This window comes from Neolamprologus multifasciatus, chromosome 14 (assembly GCF_963576455.1).
Source record: "Neolamprologus multifasciatus chromosome 14, fNeoMul1.2, whole genome shotgun sequence".
In the NCBI taxonomy this organism is placed as follows: Eukaryota; Metazoa; Chordata; class Actinopteri; order Cichliformes; family Cichlidae; genus Neolamprologus; species Neolamprologus multifasciatus.
Window position 1 is genome coordinate 34,951,294 of NC_140452.1, and position 21,038 is coordinate 34,972,331.

Below are 21,038 nucleotides of genomic sequence, written 5' to 3' on the forward strand. Positions count from 1 at the left end.
TTATTCCCTGTAAATTTTGTGTAGTTGATTTCTTTAAAATTCATACTTTAAATGTTAGTGTTTTCCAAACAACTGGTAAGCATTCATGTATTTCATGTCTGTGAAAGTACAAAAGTCTCAGCAAGTGGGAATTCACGTGTCACTGAAATTCTCCAGTGAAACTCAGACAAATTAAATTCTTTTATGGCCGTAGCAGCTGTATAAAAGATTCCCTTAGCGGTGGTAAAAATGTGTCCAGTTTCCAGATGGCTCTTTCCCAGTTTTTATCTTCTTTGATACGATATATACTTAAAGAATCCATGGTAAGTAGCACAACTATACACTAGGCAAAGCAGAAGATCACAACAATTATCAAGCAGTCTGAGGCCTGAGATTTTACTTCACAGCATATACACTCGTCATTACACCTTGCCAGTAGCAGGTTTGAACCCCTTTTGCTTTCAGAACTCCCATAATTTATCATGGCACAGATTCAAGAAGGTACTGGACACACTCCTGAGAGATTTTGGATCATTTTGGTATGACTGGATCAGGCAGATGTCCACCACATCCTAAAAGTGCTCCTGTGGATTGACATTTGGTCACTGTGGAGGGTATTTGAATACAGTGATCTTATTTTCAAGTTTGAGATGATTTGAGCTTTATGATAAAATGTGATATTCTGCTGGAAGCAGCCATCAAAAGATGGTACACCGTGGTCATAAAGAGATAGAGATGGTCAGCAACAACATTCAGGTAGGCTGTGACATTTAAATGATGCTCAGTTCATACTAAGGAGCCCAAAGTGTCCCATGAAAATATCCCACCAGCCTGAACCATTGACACAGGGAAGGATGGATCCACTCTTTATTGTTGTTTATGAAAAATTACTTTTTTAATGTTCTGTTCTCTCTTTTTTTTTCTTTTTGCTTTTACAACTGAACACAGCATGCTTATACAGATTCAATTGTAAACAATTACTACAGTTAGCATATGTGGACTTGTAAGCATGGAGACGGAAAAACAAAATAAATGAAAAGTAAAATAACTGAGGAGGTAAAAGAAAGTAGAAAAAAATATATATATGTATATAACAATAATGAATAAATAAATAATTGTTCTCTACTTTTTGATGAGTCTGTGTGAATTATAGCCTCAGTTTCCTGTTCTTAGCTGACAGGAGTGACAGCTGGCGTGGTCTTCTGCTGCTGTAGCCCGTCTGCCTCAAGGTTTGACATGTTGTGCATTCAGAGATGCTCTTCTGCATGTCTTGGTTGTAACGAGTGGTTATTTGAGTTACTTTTGCCTTTCTATCAGCTTGAAGCAGCCTAACCATTCTTCTCTGACCTCTTGTATCAACACATTTTCACCCAGACAACTGCTGCTCACTGGATAGTTCCTCTTTTTCAGACCATTTTCTGTAAAAATCTTGACATGGCTATGGTAAATGGCCTGCATTTGTATAGCGCTTTTCTAGTCCATAAGGACCCCAAAGCGCTTCACACTACATTCAGTCATTCACACATTCACACACTGGCGATGGCAAGCTACATTGTAGCCACAGCTGCCCTGGGGCGCACTGACAGAGGCGAGGCTGCCGGACACAGGCGCCACCGGACCCTCTGACCACCACCAGTAGGCAAACATGGGGTCAGTATCTTGCCCAAGGATATTTGGCATGCAGCCAGGAGGCAGGCATGGTATCGAACCACCGACCTTCTGATTAGTGGCTGACCTGCTCTGCCACCTGAGCTACAGCCACCCAATGGCTATGTGGTGAAACCCCAGTAGATCAGCAGTTTCTGAAATACTGACTCAAATCACCTTTCTTCCCCATTCTGATGCTCGGTTTGAACTTCAGCAGCTTGTCTTCATCATGTGAACGTGTCTAAACGCATCCATTGGCTGTCATGTGATTGGCTGATTAGACATCCTTTAAAGTTTTTATTTAAGTATTAAAAGCATAGTTAGTGTCTGATTAAATCAGCAGTTAGCAGTTGCTAACTCTAAAATTAGCAACTGCTAATTGCTAATAAAAATTGACTGGAGAATGGGAGCAGTACTATTCTGGCTGAGAATGTAATTCTTTGCTCCTGCCAGACATTACTCATTCAGTAGGGCCTTCCCTTAGTTATCTTTCTCAGCCCAAGTACATGTACAGCCATGTCAGGAGAAGCTTCATTCCATTTCACCTGCTGTTTCACTAAACTCCTTGGTGGTTTGTTAAATCCTTCTCATTCTAAAGAACATTCTGACATTTTGGGAACTCTTTCTTCAGAGGTGTGAGACGGAAGCTGGTCACTAACAAACGGTTTGTCTGACTGTATCCTCTGAAGGAGTCCAATCAAACAGCGACGCACAAATGAACATGCTGTTTATTACATGGGATTCAGAATTTTACAGACATGTCAGACGGTCTGTTTGTGTTGCCCTTGTTTATAAAATGTCAATTTTAAAGTGTAAAGTAGGCATTCACAATGTCTTTTTTCATACATCAAATTTCACTCTGCGTATTTGCATTTTTAAAAAGCCTATTGATAGAAGTTATTGTGAAAGGGAGATTGGCAGTTTAAATCTGTACCCCTTACACAGCCAGAACTTTGTAGAGCTCACCCACCTTTATTTCAATGCAACTAAACTTTAAATACTCTGAAACAGTTTACTATCGTGTCTATAGTGTCTACTTATTTGTTGTGGTTGGTAATTTCAGAAAAACCTTATACCCTATAGTACCATCTGAACTTAGTTTAGATTATGTGAATGCATTCAGTGCAGACCAAGAACACTTGGTCTCCTTTTGAATGAACTTGGGAAACAAGTAAAAAGAAATAGGCGTAGAGCAGAGAGTTAAACTGCGTTTGTTTCCTGCAGGGTTTTTTCTCTCTCGTTTCTCAAGGCTTGATTTGAAAGCAAAGCAATATCCAATCTTTGGAATATTAGAAGAGTCAAAACCATTTAGTTAGTAAGAAAATAGCAATGAGTATTAAGTTGGAAAACAATTAAAAAAAAAAAAAAGCACAAATATCCCTCCAGTAGATTTAAAATGTCCTGATGTACAAATTGAATGACTTCAGAGGTTTGCAGTCTGTTTTTCTGGAGGGCTGGTGGGGGGGTGGCTAATATTCTAATGTGGTGCTCTCTTCACCACCCTTGTTTTCTCCCCAGGCCCACCTTTCGTTATTTCACCTGGCACACATGCATATTGGGCATCATCGGTTGCGCCATCATGATGTTCCTCATCAACGCCATCTACGCCTCGGCCAGCATCGCCTTCATGCTCCTGCTGCTTCTGCTGATTCACTACCTCAGTCCCACCTCCAGCTGGGGCTACATCAGCCAGGCTCTCATTTTCCACCAGGTCTGACACACACACACACACAAACACACACTCAGTATTGCCTTGTCATTACTATAGCAACTAAAATCTCATCCCCTCAGCTTTACAAGAGCCCGTACCTCTGCCAAGCAACCGTTCTATCAGGTTTATAGAGACACACAAACGAATACAAACACAGACAGTTCTCCGCTGCCTCTCCTCAGCCAATGATTTTGCATTTAGCAGACAAACACACACATTTTCCCCTCTCTCTTTTCTCACACATGCCGCCTTGTCATCCCTACAGCAGCTATCTGTCACCTTTATATCAGGCTTAGCAGACACACACACACACACACACATCTACATCTATTCCCCCGCAAAGCTCTTTACATTTATGACACTGATACACACAAACAGAGCTTTACATCATCCAGCTCCTCATGTCCTCTAGCGGGCCAGCCTGTTGCTCTCAAGGAGACAGCCCACCGTTGCCAGGACGGCCCACAGCCGAGTGGGGGAGTCATTGCCAAGGCTGCAGAGAGGGTGTCTGGCTTTGCCACTCGCTTGTCAGGAGGCAGAACATGATTACAACCACTTAACTTATTGCACTTTTCCTCCAAATCCTCACCACCCCCTTTTCCCATTTTCTTCTAGTATCATCTCCTCCCACTTCTGCAGTTTCTGTTACACAAGACACAACACTGAGGCAGCAGCTACTCTCAAGTAATTCAATTGGCCACTCTTGATAGCTCTGTTTACCAGAATGGTGGTGATAGGTACGGATGAGGGCTGAAGACTGGTTTATTTAAACTTAGCTGGTCAGTCATATTACTGCTTTGTCAGTAGTTGAATAATATTTAAAATGTATTTTAACATATCATCAGTCAATCTATGAATCTCTATTCCATTATTAAACACTCAATCTATGTGTAGTTATTATTCTAATAATTATGTAAAGGCCTTTGTTATAGTTTTTAATCCATATAATAGCTGCCATAGCTTTTTACCCCTCAGCTGTAAAAGGCTGATGGGCGGGCTGTTGGCGTTGACACCAGAGGTCATCAGTGTGATAATTTGAGAACCAGGTGATGTACGATTTTCAAATTAGTACCATAGGTACATTAATCTCAGTGACTTCAACTTCAAGGTTAAAGTTAGACGTCAAATTTTCTAAAACTCTGAACACAATAACTCAAACGAGGTGACAAAGGATTTTCATCCCACAGGTGAAGCTACTAGAAATCTTAGACATGTTCAAATGCCAAATCAAAATGTTCAAATCACTTTTCGGATCTGGCAACTACATCCACTTTTTGTTTACAGTCTTTGGCTGTAATTCATATTTTTAAAAACAGCTTGGCTGACAGTCAGTTAGAATGCCAGTGTTTTTGTTGTTGTGTTGTTATGTCATTATAAAATTAAGTGAACTGTTAAATCACAATGTGTTTGAACATTTATCCAGTGCAAAATTGATTTGACACTCTAGATAAACATTGCCATTGCGAATGGCATCTTTAATGCCAATAGGCTGCTGGCAAACAACGAGGCACATATATCAGTGCATCCGCACTTATTTCCAAATATCTAAAATGTAAGTCATAAACCCTTTGAATACTCATTTCACAAATGAGCCTCAGCTTGGCCCTCCGAGCTTTCAAACCTCCCCAGGCAAAGAGCGCAAATGATTATACTGATGGGCCCAGCAGAGGAGACCATACATGCACATTTACTGAGCTCATGCATACACTTGTCCAATGCTCTGCACCCTCGAGTAGTAACCAGTGTGGCGGTCTGCCAGCTGGGTGACATTGAAGCAAAGCAACAAAAACAAAACACAGCATTCTACAACGACAGCAACAGCAACAACAAAAAATCTCAATTGAAGATAACAAGCAGCTGACAACAGAGTTTAGGAAAGAAAGTGAGAGGAGAAAAAGACAAACTGAGGCACCAAAGCCTGATGGTATCATGGGAAGAGAAAGAAAGAAGCAGGAATATAAGGAGGGAGTGGGGTTGAGTGATTGAGAAACTAAGTGATGGATGAGACCGAAGCGACAGTGAAATGATGATAGTCTGATGGATGAGAAGATGGGAAAATGGAGAGATAAAGGAAGACAGATGATTAGATGAGTGGAGGCAGTTGGACGCTGCCTCTGGGACCATGTTTTTTGTGTGTGTGTTTTACAGCAAAAAAAACTAAAACAAGTGTGACAATCATGATATAATAATGCTGGTTGCATCCTCAAGTTTTGATTGATAGTCATGTACACACAAACATAAACTCAGCAGCTTGAGCTGAACTTGGATTGTTAAGACAGTTGTTATTGTCAGAGGCTTTTTCGAGGCCTTTTCAGGCTAAACCCCAGCTGCAGCACAAGAGTGATTATAGTCCATAAAATGAAGCACACCCTGAAAGTACTTTTAAGTGGAAGCAATTTTAACTATTTTTGGATAATCTCAAGTGAAGTTTTCCATTTGTCCGTTTTATAGTCACCCTGCAAGTGTCTCAATGTATTTAAAGCTTTATAAACTATTTTTTTCCTCCCGAACTTTCCATTTATACCAGGAACACCAATTTTAACCATAGACTGCAAATAAAAGCTACTGTTATGCCATCGATTGGCATTTTGAAACTTCTATAATAGCAGCAGTCGCTGTTGCCATGTCCGTTTTTCGGAGCCAGAATATTTGGACCAGAGGGTGGTGTGCTAAATAGAGATGTTCCTGGCAGCTAAACGGGGGAAAGAAATTAGACTAACCGACTAGTCTAAAATTAAATATCACTCAGATATGGGGACAGTGGCTCAGGGGGTTGGGAAGTGCATCTGTAACCGGAAGCTTGCCGGTTCGATCCCCGGGCTCTCTGTCCTTAAGCAAGACACTTTACCCTACCGTCTACTGGTCTTGGCCAGAGGGGCCGATGGCGCGATATGGCTTCTGTCAGTCTGCCCCAGGGCAGCTGTGGCTACAACTGTAGCTTGCCTCCGCCAGTGTGTGAATGTGAGAGTGAATGAATAGTGGAATTGTAAAGCACTTTGGGTGCCTTGCAAAGCGCTATATAAATGCAATCCATTATTATTATATCAAGCTGAATTTGAGAATCGATTAATGGAAAATGTCCAAATCAATCTAAACAAAGGCATTTGAAGCCATTAATCACATTCTTCAGTAATGAATCATACTGCTTAACTGAGCGGCACCTTGCGTTGCACATTATCAACATTGCACGTCGTATTTCAAACAAACAGTCTCTTTGTGAAATATGATATTTCTTTTTTTTGTGATCAACATTTTATTGATTTACAACAGGGTTGGAGGTGTACAGACATATACAGCACGACTGTAAACTGCAGTAGCAAATTGGTCACAAGGCATGGGGACAGGAAAGAAAAAACACACGGTTACAACCAGTTCTTGCCTCTTCCAGGAGATAACTCTGGATGAGAAGATTTTCCAAGCTTCGACAGTCGTGGGTCGAGCTTTATTTAATTTTGCTGTGGTATGTTCAAGATTAATGATACGGATAAGACATCGTATCCAGAATGATTCCATACAAATGTCAGGACTGAACCATTGCTTTGTAATTTTCTTCTTTGCGGATGTGAATCCGGCGAACAACATTTTGCATTGTGCTTGTTTTAAGAAGATTTCAGAGGTATCATTGAGGAGACAAAGACCAGGATTGGGGATATAAAACAACTTCCAGCACCTCAGATAACACAGAGTTCACAAAGACCCAAAAATTGGATATAACTGGACAGTCCTGTGACATGTGTAAGAACGTGCCTGATGACGAATCATTGCATATGTGACAGTGATATGACAGTGATGTGACAACTACTATCTAAAACAACAAAATGATAAATCATCCACCTGTTTTCTTCACCCATCTGGAGTTGGGTAACGGGGGCAGCAGCCTAAGCAGAGAACCCGAGACCTCACTCTTGTCAGTCCCCTACTCCAGCTTATCTGGAGGAACATCGAGGCATTCCCAGACCAGATGTAAGAATAGATGTAACCTCTCCAGCTTGTCCTCGGCTAGCCCCTGGCCTCCTCCCAGTAGGTCAACCCTGGCTAAAACATCTTAACCTTATGCCTCAACTGTCTCCTTTCAATGTGGAGGAGCAGCGGCTCTGCTCTGAACTTCTCTCGAATTATTGAATTCCTCTTTCGAGAAATCGCTCATTTCCCTGCAATCTGATTTCTCAGTGAGGCTCCATGTGGTGGCATATCGCTGCATAACATTTAGAACACAACAATTTAAAGTAATTCAGCATCAATTAAAATGATAGCAATCGGATTAAATGCCAATACATCTGGTACTGACTAGTGACAATAGCGTAGTCAACTGGTCGCATACATCCCTAGTTTTAAGTTATCCACTAATGTTGGCAAGATTGGTTTATTAGGTGCATCCATAACCTTGACAGGTTCAACATACATAGATGTGTATGTGCTAATTAGTGTTAAGTAAAAGATAATAAAATACTATAACTTCACTCACCAGAACTGAAGCACAAACATTTTTCATTTGTTGTACCGCACACCAGTCCATAATATTTGTCAGATAATTAGAGTACACCAGTCCTTCCTTCAGGCTTTGTTGGTGTCCAAATACATGTAAAGAAAATTCACCCACCTTATACTTTTTGAAGGTGATGATATCTGTACAGACCCATGTATTTCTTCCTTTCTTTCTTTTTTAAAAAAAATCAGAGTGTAATCATTTCTATTTAATGCTGTGAAGTTGGGCAGTGACTGGAATTTCTTTGCTTTTTCAGCCAGCCCCAATTGGTCAGTAGAGGAACAGCAGTCTTGTCACATTTTCCTTTTCAGCCCTGCTCATTGGATTTAACTAGGGCTGGGTATCATCACTGATTTCTAGAATCGATTCAATTCCGATTCACAGGGTCCCGAATCGATTCGATCCACGATTCGATTTAATTCGATTCGATTCGATTTAATTCGATTCGATTCACTTTGATTTGAATCTGGGAAATTTTGACAGTCAGAAATATTATAATTCAGATCAGTACATTTACATATTTTTGTATCTATAAAAAGGAAGCTGACACACCAAGACTTTATCAAAGGTGTGAGCATCACAGCAGAGGCCTTTGTGTCAAAGTAGCTGAGGATAAAACACAGAAAAACATGAAGGTGATTTTCCTGTTCTGGGATTTTATAAAAATTTTCTGCAGTAGATCAAAAAACGAAAGAAAACCATTAATCAACACATGAACATTACCTCTGAAGTTACAGCGGTTTTATTAGAGACAAGGCTGAGCGTTTTGCATTTTGCATAATTTTAAAAAGTTTAAATTTGTTCGGTATTGAACGGCAGAAATTAGGTTTTATTTTCGGAAGTATATAAAACGAAAAAAAAAAAACCGTCGGCCGACAGCGCTGTAAACAACGGTAGACTTGTGCGTAACAAGCAAGCGAATAATGCAGAAAACAGTACAGGGAGAGAGAGGGAGAGAGAGCACGCAAGAGAGCGAGCATGCGAGAGAGAGCTGTGCATCGTGGTCAAAGCAAAACAATAAAAGTCAGAGTGAATTCATGACTTTGTTTATGTGAAGCCTAGTTTGGATCTTCTTTTGCTGCTGGTTCGGTCAATATTGTTTGGAGAGAGATAAAACTAACAGCTTTAGAATCAGCGCATAAAGGGCGTGAACACAAAGCGCGGACCGCCGACAGATCAGAATCAGCGCGCTGTCGGCTTTCAGCCCCGACTGTGAGAAAGGCAACATCTCACTGATTCTGATCCGCGGTTGGGCTGTGTGTTTAAGTCTTTGTGCAGAATCCATGTTCCTGCTCTCATTTACTGTCTTAGCTGTTTGGTGGTTGTTGAAATTTTGTGAGATTTCACCAGAGATTCTGGCATTTCGGGCAAAATAAATTTATATTAAAAAATCGATTCAGGATTTTAATGAATCGATTTTACGTTATCCAAGCCAGAATCGATTTTAATCGATAAATCGATTATAAAAACCCACCCCTAGATTTAACACTCAAAGGTCCAAAAACTCTGAAGAAAAGCATGGAATTGCCCATTACCATTTTCTATCATAGAGATAAATTGGGCTGCGTAGGATGCAGCTTTAACATGTCATCAGAGTTAATGATCAATATGTAGTCAGCATTAATCATTGCTGTTTAGGCCTAATGTTTGGTTCTACTCAGCTGCATTTCCTTAATGGTACCTTGAGCCAATTTTATCAACGTGAATCCTGATGATGGCTGCATGATTGCTTGCATTGTAAAATATAATAATATATATAATATATATAATTCTAATTAGACTTGTAGTCAAGACCGCCTAATCCGAGACCAAGACAAGACCAAGACCAGAGGGTATCGAGACCAAGACAAGACCAAGACCAGAGGGTATCGAGACCAAGACAAGACCAAGACCAAGACCGAGACGAAGACAAGACCAAGACCGAGACGAAGACAAGACCAAGACCGAAACGAGACGAGACCAAGACCAAGACCAAGACCGAGACAAAAAAAGTCTTTAAACTGCAGCCAGATGCTGCTTCGTTTACGGGTCTCGGGCATATTTATGTGTTTTTGCTTTCGCACAGCCCTCCTCACCGCTGTCTACTGTCTCACTCACTCACTGAAAGGACTGACGCATGCTCCACTTGACTGTTGCGTCTCTCACCCTCTCTGTTTTTCACATAATGATATTATCCTATATCCTCGCATGTGATTGGCCACAATATGGAGGGATTGGAGCGTAGCTGAGCCACTGTGTGAGAGCTGAGCAGCCAAAGGAAATTAAGTGGGGGTAGAAATGACTGAAAGATTATTAGGCTCTGTTTTGAGCTTTGTTCAAAAAAGAATGACTTCATATGTATATATACAGTATATATATATATATATATAGTTTTTTAATTAAGCAGCAAGGCAGAACAAAGTCGGGCCTGTATCAAGACACAGGGACTAAACCCCAATTCAACCAGACCCAGAACTGATCCAGAATTAAAACAGGACTACAACAGTAACCAAGACAGAACCAGAATCAGAACTAGATGATAGCAGCACTAAAAATCATCTTAGACCTGCACTACACTTATTTTTTAATTCTACCAAAGTACACTATTTAGATTCTGAAAAGTTTATATAATTATTCAGCCTTGTTGAGCAAACAAGCCTGCATAACTTAATAAATATAGAATTTTAAAAGTAACAAACGCTATCTAAAAAGATACAATAGGTACGAGATACATGTTCTGATGAGTTTTTGGCAAACAACCATTTGACTAACTTGTGTGTCTCACCTGCTCTTGTTCCATCTCTGTTCTGTCGTCATTTTCGTCGTCTCTCTCCCTCTCTGTTCCTCTCTCTCCCTCTTTGTGCTGACAATCAAGCCAAACACAAATATACAGTGGAAACCAGATATTTACATACTCTTCAGATAAAAACACAAACACTTTTTAATTGTAACATCAAATCAGACTAAATGTTTCTTTTTTTAGATTGATAAATATAAAAAACATATTTGTTAACTTTAAGAGTAAAGAGAGAAACTGTCTGTATTTCTTAATTGTAAATGGCACCAAATTGTATTCAAAATTGAGCCACACTTATGGAGCTCCACAATTCTTTTCCAGAATTCTTTTCCAGGTGTTTTGGTTGACAGCTCTTGATTTTTCAAAGAAACTTTCCCATTTCAAAGAAACAGGCTCTGTGTTTTGCCTTATATGCATCCACAGCTGTGCCACCAATTTACCCACATGGACTCTACTAACCAATCAGAAGCTTCTTAAGCTCAGAATGGAATCATCTGGAGTTTTCTTAATTAATCTTAATTAACAATAAACTTAGTGTATATGTACTCCTACATTTGATGAAAGTGATTAAAATAGACAGCTCCCTCTTTTTATTCTGACATTTAACTAATTCAAAAGACATTACAACATTTATTTATCTAAAACAAAAGTTTACTCTAAATTGATGTTTAACAGTAAAAAAAAGGTTTTATGTTTTCTCCCTAAAGTGTATGTAAATATCTGGTTTCAACTGTGAATATACTGCTGTGTATTGAAATTCCTCTTGTTTTGCATAGATATACTGAACATACAACAACAACATACAAAGCATAATATATAAAATAACATCTACCTGAGTTTTTTCTTTGAAAGAAGCTCCTTATGTCCATTGTTGTGTTCATCAGTACACAACTGAAACCGATTTAGAGAGTTTGTTTAGCCGTGGAGGGTAACAACTGAAAATATGAGATGTAAGCTAAGACTCTCTAAACAAAATCAGCATTGTCGTTCGGCTTTTTATTTATCCATTTGTTGATTCACTTGAAGAGTAAGTAACGCAACCAAGTGATCAGTTTGATATCAATCTTTTGTGATACACCGTCATATTTACATTATTAGTTCAGTACGAATGATTTCCGTTGGTACCTGGTCAAACTTAAGCTCTCCTCTGCAGCAAACTCGCAGGCAGCAGCTTCTCCCCCCTCGCTCACATGGGTGCTGTGCTCAGTCGCCTAGTGCCAAAGCTCGGATCATACCAAAATCAGGGGGAATTTAGGACGGTGCGCTCTGTGCTTCGTGTGTTGTTTTTGTTTTATACAGTTGTCAGTCAGGCATCTAACAAACAAATTACACTCCAAAAAACCCCATGCTTCAGAAAAAATGACCCGGGCTTAAGCCCAGTAAGACACCCCCCGCTCCGCTGATGGTTGACTCCAAATCTCCCGAACACTTTGTCGATTTGAGAGCGCAAGACCGAGACAGCGAGACCAAGACCGAGACCAAGACAAAAGTCCGTCAAGACCAAGACCGAGACCAAGACAAAAGTCCGTCGAGACCAAGACCGAGACCAAGACAAAAGTCTGTCGAGACCAAGACGAGACCAAGACCACGTGAAAGTGGTCTCGAGACCGGTCTCGAGACCAAGACCGGTCTAACTCTAATTCTAATACACTCTGGCATTTACATACATTCATAAGCAGCAGCACATGGGCACATTTTTCACAGTAACAGTCTGAATGACACACATCTATACATGCATATAAACATCTTAACATATGTCTGACTATTCAATGGATGGATCTGGACTAGTGGTTATATAGCCTTTTTCTAGTTTTAGAGACCACTTCCACCATACATTTATAGAGTACTTTATTCTATACACTATAAATACTTTATCTACCTCTCATCCATGGAAACAAAACCATGGCGGTGTCTGGTACAGGGACATGTGTGGATCAGGCTTTAGTTGAACTGGGATCCCTGGTCCTGTGGGAACTTCATCACTGGTCACTGCTACAAGCTTTAGAACAGACCTTCCCAAAGTGTGGGGCCCCATTGCAGGGGGGGCGTGGCATGAAAAGGGGACACTGCTAGCACGGGGCTCCCACACAAACGCAAAGCAGGAGATGAAACATCGCTGAATATGTTTCCAAACCAACTTCATTCTAAGCCAAAGACTAGAAAATATGGTGAAGCATATCTTCCCTTTGGTTTCACCTGCACAGGCATTTTTTGAAAAATGTATTGAAAGTAATGTTGAATATTATTACACAGGAAAAAAACAAGTACATGTAAAATAATTACACAGTGACGCCTCTGCCTTTCTAAATGGAGGGACAGTAACTGCGTGTGTATATGTAAGCGTGTAAAACCTGAAGATAGAGACAAAATACTGTTAATCTGACTATCTGCCATTCTGCAATTCATCTCATGTAAACAATAAGGTGGCACACAGCGTGACGTGGAAAAAGGCACATACCTTTAACGTTAAAAAATTAGATTTAAAAAATCTCCGTTTTCGGTGAATCCAAACGCCGTTTACGTGTGGACGAAACAGCTGCGTTTTCAAAATCTCCCGTGTACGTGCAGACGCAGCGTATTTATTTTCTTACTACCTGCAGATTACTTGTATTTGCTTAATTGCTTACTAAATGTTTGAGGTGTGAAATAAACTGCAATGGAGCAAAATATGGGTGTGTGTGGTTGAAGGATGTGTTTGTGTGCGCATGCGCGAGGAGGGGGGGGGGGGGGGGGTATTTTTCTTGTAAAACAAAGGGGGGCCCAGCAAAAAAAGTTTGGGAACCACTGCTTTAGAAGAAAGCCGGCTTCTGTTGTTGAAGAAGTTGCTAAAAAATCTTTCTAAAGATAACTGCCTGTACAGATGGTAGAGGAATGAAATTCATAGTTTCTGAAACCTTCCTTAATGTACCTCATGCTAAATGTCAGGACCAATAAAAGTCAATTTTCCTTCCTGCCAAAAAAACAGACACAGAAAAGTGAGCAAAACACATATATTGGCAATTTCAGCTTGAAGTGTTGTTTTTTTCCCTGCACAATATCAAATATTATGGAAATTAACATTAAGTGAAAAAACTAAAATTTAGGTCATTGCAAGTTCAGTCACATCTGGATATTTATTTTGGTGGGACTCAAGTGGACTTGAGCATTAGACAGCTGCAGATACAACTCAGATTTAGTGAAAGTCAAACTAGAGGCTTGTGTGGAATGCAGGTTTAGTGACGTTCATGAGGTTAAAAACGCACAGATTCTCCAACAGCTCTGCTTACATGTCTCTCTTCAACCTTTAGGTGCGTAAGTATTTGCTAATGCTGGACGTGAGGAAGGACCACGTCAAGTTCTGGAGACCTCAGATCCTGCTCATGGTTTCCAACCCTCGCAGTAGCGTGGGCCTCATCACCTTCATCAACGACATCAAGAAGAGCGGCCTGTACGTGCTGGGACACGTCCAGCTCGGAGACCTCAGTAAGAACACCAAAGTTCGATTTAAACCTCGAGAAACTTTTTCATTTATTTAATCAGCTTCTTCTCCAGTGACTTTTGCATTAGGAGGATTCGAAGGCTTACTTCTGCACCATTTCTCATGTACACCCACTCAGTGTGAGAGAGAGACTGTTAATTATGAGCAAAATAAATATGGGATGCTGAGAAGATATTGTTTTTGGATGATTTTAACATGATTATGATATTTAAAAGCAGCAGAGGCAACAAAAAAATCTTCTTTCCCTGAGAACTTCAACTGTATTGCTATAAAATATATCAAATATACCACTATCCACTAAAGTCCTTTCATTTTGGTTCAGTTTAAAATGGCCAAATATGGAAAGTATATGAGTGAGAAATGCGCCTCTATGTTGGCAATGCACTCCAAAGTTCCAGACTGAGCAGTTCATTGTTTAATGGACCTGTTCAGAATGCTAACCCTTTCTCTTTGACATCGCCTCATCTGCTGCTGTCGAGGGAAGTAATCGCACGCACAAAGCTCTGGAGGCACCTCCTTTCTACACACTTGCAGATTTTCAAGGGGCAAGGTCATTGATTGTCTTTTTCTTTGTCTTCCGTGGGGTGTAAAGGGGTGGGGGAGATGATGGCAGACCGGGACTGGCCATGAATGAAGTGCTCCCAGTCCAAATCCTTTGTGTTTCACAGTGGAAAAAAATGATATGTTCATTAGCCGCTGAAGGGCCCTTCTCTCACTTGACGAGCCACTTGGTCTTGAGAAATATGATCGAGCTATTCATTCACATAATTACACTGAAGTGGAGTTTGTTGTTGAGGATTTGCACATTGCCCTGCTAATCTATTTTGAGTCTACCCATTTATACTTACAATTGTGCAGCAGCTGTTTGCCTTAAAGCTGAATGGAATACATGGCAGCTTCTAGCACAGTTCAAACAACCACAGGAAGCCTGTAGACGTGGCCTCTGGATGGCCCTCTACATACATGCTGATGCTTTTTTTGGGATGACTGATCACCTGCTCGCCTGTTTGTGCTTCCCTGTATCTTTCATTCTTTATCCAAGTCTGTCTACACTGTCATTTGCGCGTGCATCTTTCTGTTTCTTCCCTCTCCTCCATATCTCAGCATGCTCTCTTGCATCTCACTCACGCTCTGCCTCTAATTCCAGCTCTGTCAACTCACTTCTCCACTCTCTCCTTTTACTTTTTGGCTTTCCTGCTTCTGGGTCCATTTCCTACTCATTCTCTGAATCTTAGCACACTTCTGTTCAACTGTCAGATGTATTTCTAGTGCAATTCAACTTTATGTTTTTTTTCCAGAAACTTTGCCGTCTGACCCTCTGCAGGCCCAATATGAGTCCTGGTTGTCCCTGGTGGACCATCTAAATATCAAAGCCTTTGTCAACCTGACCTTAGCTGATTCTGTACGTCACGGTGTCCAACATCTCCTCTTCATTTCAGGACTTGGTCAGTACCACTATTAATAACGCACATTGTCCTTATTTGTTATTAAATTCAAAGGCAAGTATCAATATACTAATATGATTTTTGTTCCTTCCACGTACTTACATTTTGATTAAAGCCAATGCCTAATGAATGTTTTTACATTTACATTATATTATATTATTATTTAGACTGTTACCTGCTCTTCAACCAGTGGTTTGGTTACTATGTTTACTCAAAGTTTCAAGCATTGAACTAAACTGCCCAAACATCCAGAAGCAGACACGTTAACACCCTAAGATGATATGCTGTGTCGGTTATTGAGCTGCGATATCCAAACTGCTATTTGCACTTTTTATCTATGTGCCCAAAATGCACTTGATTTTAACTTCTTGTAGTTTCTATGTAAATGTGTTTATTTAACATGCCTGAAATGCACCGTAACCCTAATCCTGGACTGGCAGCATATCAAAAGAGTCACATTTGATCAAAAAGGTCTTTACAGAGCCACAAAACATACAGTACTGTGCAAAAGTCTTGAGTTACTTACTAGTTCTATATATTTTGCTTCCAAGGAGCCAGATTTTCTTGTTATTTTGTTCAAGTTGTCTTAAGTAATAGTTCTCCAGGCTTTCATAAGGTCTTTTAAAAATTTTCTTTGGCTATTGGTTGCTCTTTTGCTCACTTTCAGTCCAGGCCGTGTAACGGACATATTGTGAATCACTCTAAGTCTTCCACTCTCAACATTATAGGAAATGAATGATGGTAATAAAAGAAATAATTTGTGCCTTTCCTCTTCCCAGGTGGGATGCGTCCTAACACCCTTGTCCTGGGTTTCTATGATGACTGTCTTCCAAAAGACAAACTGATTGATCCGTCAATGTCGAGCACTCAGTCCACGGATTCCTCAGGTCCTTCTCAGGAGCCTGAGCAACCTCCTCTCTTCCACTTTGTATCCCTGCGGGGCTCTAGTAACAGACTGGACTATGGTGAATTTGGAGACGGAAAGGTTCTAGGGCCCCAGGAGTATGTAGCTATCATTGCTGATGCCATGAAGATGCTCAAGAACGTGGTACTAGCTCGATACTTCAACAACTTTGACAGAGCCCAGGTTCTCTCACCTCCCTCCTGCGCTCCCGGGAAGAGAGCTGTGTATGTGGATGTCTGGCCAGTCAACCTCCTACGCCCAGACAGCTGTAGCTATGTGGATACCTGCTCTCTATTCCTGCTGCAGCTGGCATGTATCCTTAACATGGTGCGGGACTGGCGCAAAGCTACACTGCGTCTCTTCCTGTGTGTTGAGGAGGGCCGAAGTGTGAGGGGCCCGGAGGAGAAGCTCAGCCAGCTGCTTAAGGAGTTGAGAATTAAGGCTCAGATCCACCCCGTGCCTTGGGATCAGCAGGTGGCACTACACTGGCAGCGTCAAGGCAACTGGGGGAAGAAACAGCTGGATGCTACTACGGAAGAGAAGAAGCTGCAACCTGAGGAGGAGCAGGATGAGGAGAATGAAGAAGATTACGTCAACAGCTTCCCAAGCAACGCCACACGTGTGTCAGATGACTACCTTTCAGCTGTCAACAAGCTGATCCTGGATCAGGCCCGGCCCCAACCCGCTGTGCGTTTCTTGTACTTGCCACGCCCCCCAGCTGACACCCGCCGCTATACTGCTTACCTGCGCCAGCTGGAGCTGCTGACTCAGGACCTTGGCCCTACGCTGCTCATCCACGGCGTAACACCAGTCATCACCACCGACCTTTGAAACGGCACACTCGATGAAGTGCGCTTCACACGCGGAGTTTTCGCGAATTCACTGAAGGTGCGTGGACCTCGGAGCTGCCTTTGTCTGACCTGTCCACCCAACAGTAGTTCAACAAAACACCTCGTCACTCACAGAGACCGTCTGCACTCCCTTGCACATTTTACACTGACGCAGAACAAAGTCGTCAGTTTCAACTTGACTGTCTACATATTTACCATTTCTTTATTTTATATGTGCACTCCAGTAAAAAGTCTAGTATTCCAATCAAGCCCCTGAAGGCACCATCATATTCCATTTATGGACCTCATTTCAATATAAGATGAGTACAATCAGATGATGATTGGATTTACCAAAATAATGTTTTCAGGGGAAAAGCAGGAGGTGAATGTTGAAAAAGTAGAGCCAGTCAATCAAAACCACAGTCAAACGGCACAATTGTTCTCACTTTTCACCAGTGTTACATTAATGAGCTAAATCGCTCGCAGCAGGCTCAGCTAGTTTTAAATTTCCCCTCTCCAGAGCTTCCTTCCCTGTTTTCTTACAATAATCATTCTATTTTAGTTTTTTATTTTTCCAGATCAAAAAGTGCCTTGCTAGTTAGGGAGCTGGAGTTGGACTGTTAGACCTTGACTCGTGAAATCTGCATCTTTTGCCTTTACAAATGAAACACCCGAACAATAACAATGGTGCTTGATGCCTTTAAGGTTTTATTCCAAACATCTTGCGTGTGGGATCTGAGAAACACACTCCACCTTTTATCCAAATACACTTTTGTCCCTCCACTGCCAAATAGCAGCCTTCCAACATTAATTTAACATGTTTACAATGCAAATCGTTACTGTGATTATCTATGTTTTATTGATATGCCATTTTTGGTACGGCCTTGTTGGCCAGGCTTAATTGAAGTAACTTCTTTGCCTTTTACCTAAACCATTTCTTTAGCGAGTCTATGTAGCTTTTGCTAAACTATATGGACAAATTTATGGGATATTTGTAACTGCTAGAGTACCAATATACATAGTGGGTCATCACTGTGTGACCCAGCATTCTGTGACAAATTGGATTTCCATTCTTTGGAAAATCCCTTTCTTTTCTGTAAAAATCTGAAGGCTAGGGGTCCGTAAATATTTCATGTAAAATAAATTAATTCACTTCAACTTACACTTGAAACTCTTTTTCACCCTGACTCCGACATGCCTGTGTGGTACTTGAAGAGAGGTTGGTGCTTGGTTTTGGACATGGCTTGAAATATTTGTTTGGGGGTTTTTTTTGCAGTTTTTGGAATGACACATTATTTCTCGACCAACTGGGTCCACTCTGTTGCTACAGTTGGGTTCCCTTTTGGACACTACAGCCCCCAACAAGCAACTGATTATAGAGTTCTTCTTTGTCCTGCAAAAAACAAACCTCACATGCTTTATTGAAAGAATGAAATGTTTAGGATTCGATATATACTTTTAAATTGAAATGGCAGATAAATAATAAAATGTTTGCATTATATGTCCTTTTTGTTTTGTTATACCTGCTCAGATTGTTTGCAAAAGCCAGATCAAACTTAACTACTTCTCCAAATGTCTGCACTTTGTTTCCTTCAGCCTTAGACCAGTTTATGCGTCTTTGAGAAGAGATCTGAGGGGGTTTTTGTGAGCGCTTGTTTGTGTGAGGTAAACTTTGGAAATAGGGCCTGAGATAGCTCGGCAGCTCAGACAGAGAGATTCTAGAGGGTGCCAGCCAGCCAAATTACTTTGTCCTACAGTCACCCTCGCTGCCAACCAGGCAGAAATGGATTCCATCTCCGTTCTGAGGTGAACAACAGATTGGAGAAATAAGCCCAAATAACCATCGATATCTGTTCAGGAGGAGGGAGGCTGACATTTATCACTGAGGAAAAGACGTGGGCTCTGAGAGGATTGAGTCTGTGTGTGTGCAGAGAAAAAAAGATCGCAACTTAGTTTTCTGATGTGCTTGTTTATTGGTTGCACCATTAATGGCAAGTAATTAGTCTTAAGAAAAATGCAATTTGTAAGTAGATCGAAACAAATACCAATCAGTATGAATCAAACAAACTGATATATAATCCAACATGAATCAAAAATACGAAGGCGTATGCTCTTACAATTTGCAGTTGAAAAGCAGTTTGATTAGATTTTCCCTTTATTTTTGCCGTAAATATACTATTAGTTTTACAATGAAATCATCCCATGTACAAATAATCCCTGAGAGCCAAAAGCTCAGACAGTTTCTGACTGTTGGTAAGAGAGGATATTCCTAATATGGTCATCTCAAGCACACTCCTCTAGCCTTAAGCACAGAAGCTCCATCCAGCTGTACAAACCTGTTCATGAGAAAGACCCAGTTAGAAGAACGCTGGCTTGAATCAGACATCAGGACGATTTTTGGGGTGGCTGTAGGTCAAGAGGTTGAGCAGGTCATCTGCTAATCAGAAGGTTTGTGGTTTCCTTCCTGACTGCTCCAATCTGCGTGCCCGCCAACATATTTGTGCAAGAAAAATGTGAACCTCAAGTCTGATGCATTCATCAGAGTGTGAATGTTAGATACAGAGCACTTTGGCTTAGAAAGTGCTTGTGTGAATAGGTGAATGAGGCATTTTGTATAAGTGTTCCGAGTGCTCAAATAGAGCAGAAAAGCACTGTATAAGAGCCAGTCTATTTGCTGTTTATCTCCTGTTTGATACACTGTGTTTAACAAGCTACTGAATGCCTAAATTCTCTTTATAATTAATAAAGTTTCTATCACTTGAATCTATCACTGCTTACGTTCATTCTCCATACACATGATTTAATGAAAGAAGAAAGTATAGACTAGCAAGTCAGAAATTTTGCTCATTAAAAGAAAAACTAACTATGTTTGGGAATGTTTTTCAGCTGCCTGAATGGATAGCATATGTTGTGTTTTAGACTCTACTCCATAATTCGTCTCCTTTAAATTATTATTATCACATTAGGAAACTGGCAGCGAGAAAAGGATGGCCTGTACATGCACTGCGTCTTGAAAACAAATGGTTAAAACATTTTCACAAACACATTTTTTGAATTTTGGCATGAAAAAAAATGTAAATGATGCCAAAAAAGCCAAAGCAACCATCAGTGAGATACAGAAATGTGCTGCGAATGAAATATTACTGTATACACAATGAGTAGCAACCCACACAAAAACATGTAACCCAATGAGCCACTTTTATAAACACTGGAAATGCAAATGTTATGAGTATGTATACATTTTTTTTTTATTATACACTTATTATTATTATTACTATGACCTTTTTAGATGCCTGTGTGTTTGCTTCAGTCTAAAACCTGCTCTGCCACGTGTGCAGCCCTGATCAGAGGAAACCTGTCACCTCTACAGTGTGTCAGAGCTCTAACCACTGGGGATCCCATCGGCACACACCACCGTACTTCATCACTTCTAATTTCTACAGCACTTTAAATTTCATCTCCCTCTCTACATCTCCAGATCCACTTAATTGTACATGACACACAGATTGCCAGAGTCATCAGATGGATCGGAGAGGGAGAGAGAAGACGGGAGGAGAGGAGGGAGGGGGGGGTGTCAAGTAGGATTTGGTCATGCTGACACCAAGATTCAATTACTAGTTAAGGTTTTCGGAGGCCAAACAGGCCGCTGGCTTTTCCTGCGAATCATGTTTGCATGCAAATGTGCAGAAAGTGCATCCTCACATTTTAAGATTTTAAATAGCTAAAGCTCTCACATTGATACAGCAGTCTCAGTGCATTTGAGATATCTTACATACTGAACG

The 21,038-nt window shown here is 40.7% G+C and overlaps 1 protein-coding gene across 1 annotated transcript in view; it reads left to right on the forward strand.

Moving 5' to 3' along the window:
- Nucleotides 1-18,663, forward strand: part of LOC146504504 (solute carrier family 12 member 9) — a 74,418-nt gene extending 55,755 nt beyond the window's left edge. The window contains exons 10-13 of the mRNA XM_085184807.1: nucleotides 3,145-3,337; nucleotides 13,887-14,061; nucleotides 15,376-15,522; nucleotides 16,302-18,663. Of these exons, the coding sequence (XP_085040933.1) occupies nucleotides 3,145-3,337; nucleotides 13,887-14,061; nucleotides 15,376-15,522; nucleotides 16,302-17,257 (1,471 nt within the window). The 3' untranslated portion in view covers nucleotides 17,258-18,663. The remainder of the gene's footprint in view (nucleotides 1-3,144; nucleotides 3,338-13,886; nucleotides 14,062-15,375; nucleotides 15,523-16,301) is intronic.
- Nucleotides 18,664-21,038: the final 2,375 nt, after the last annotated feature.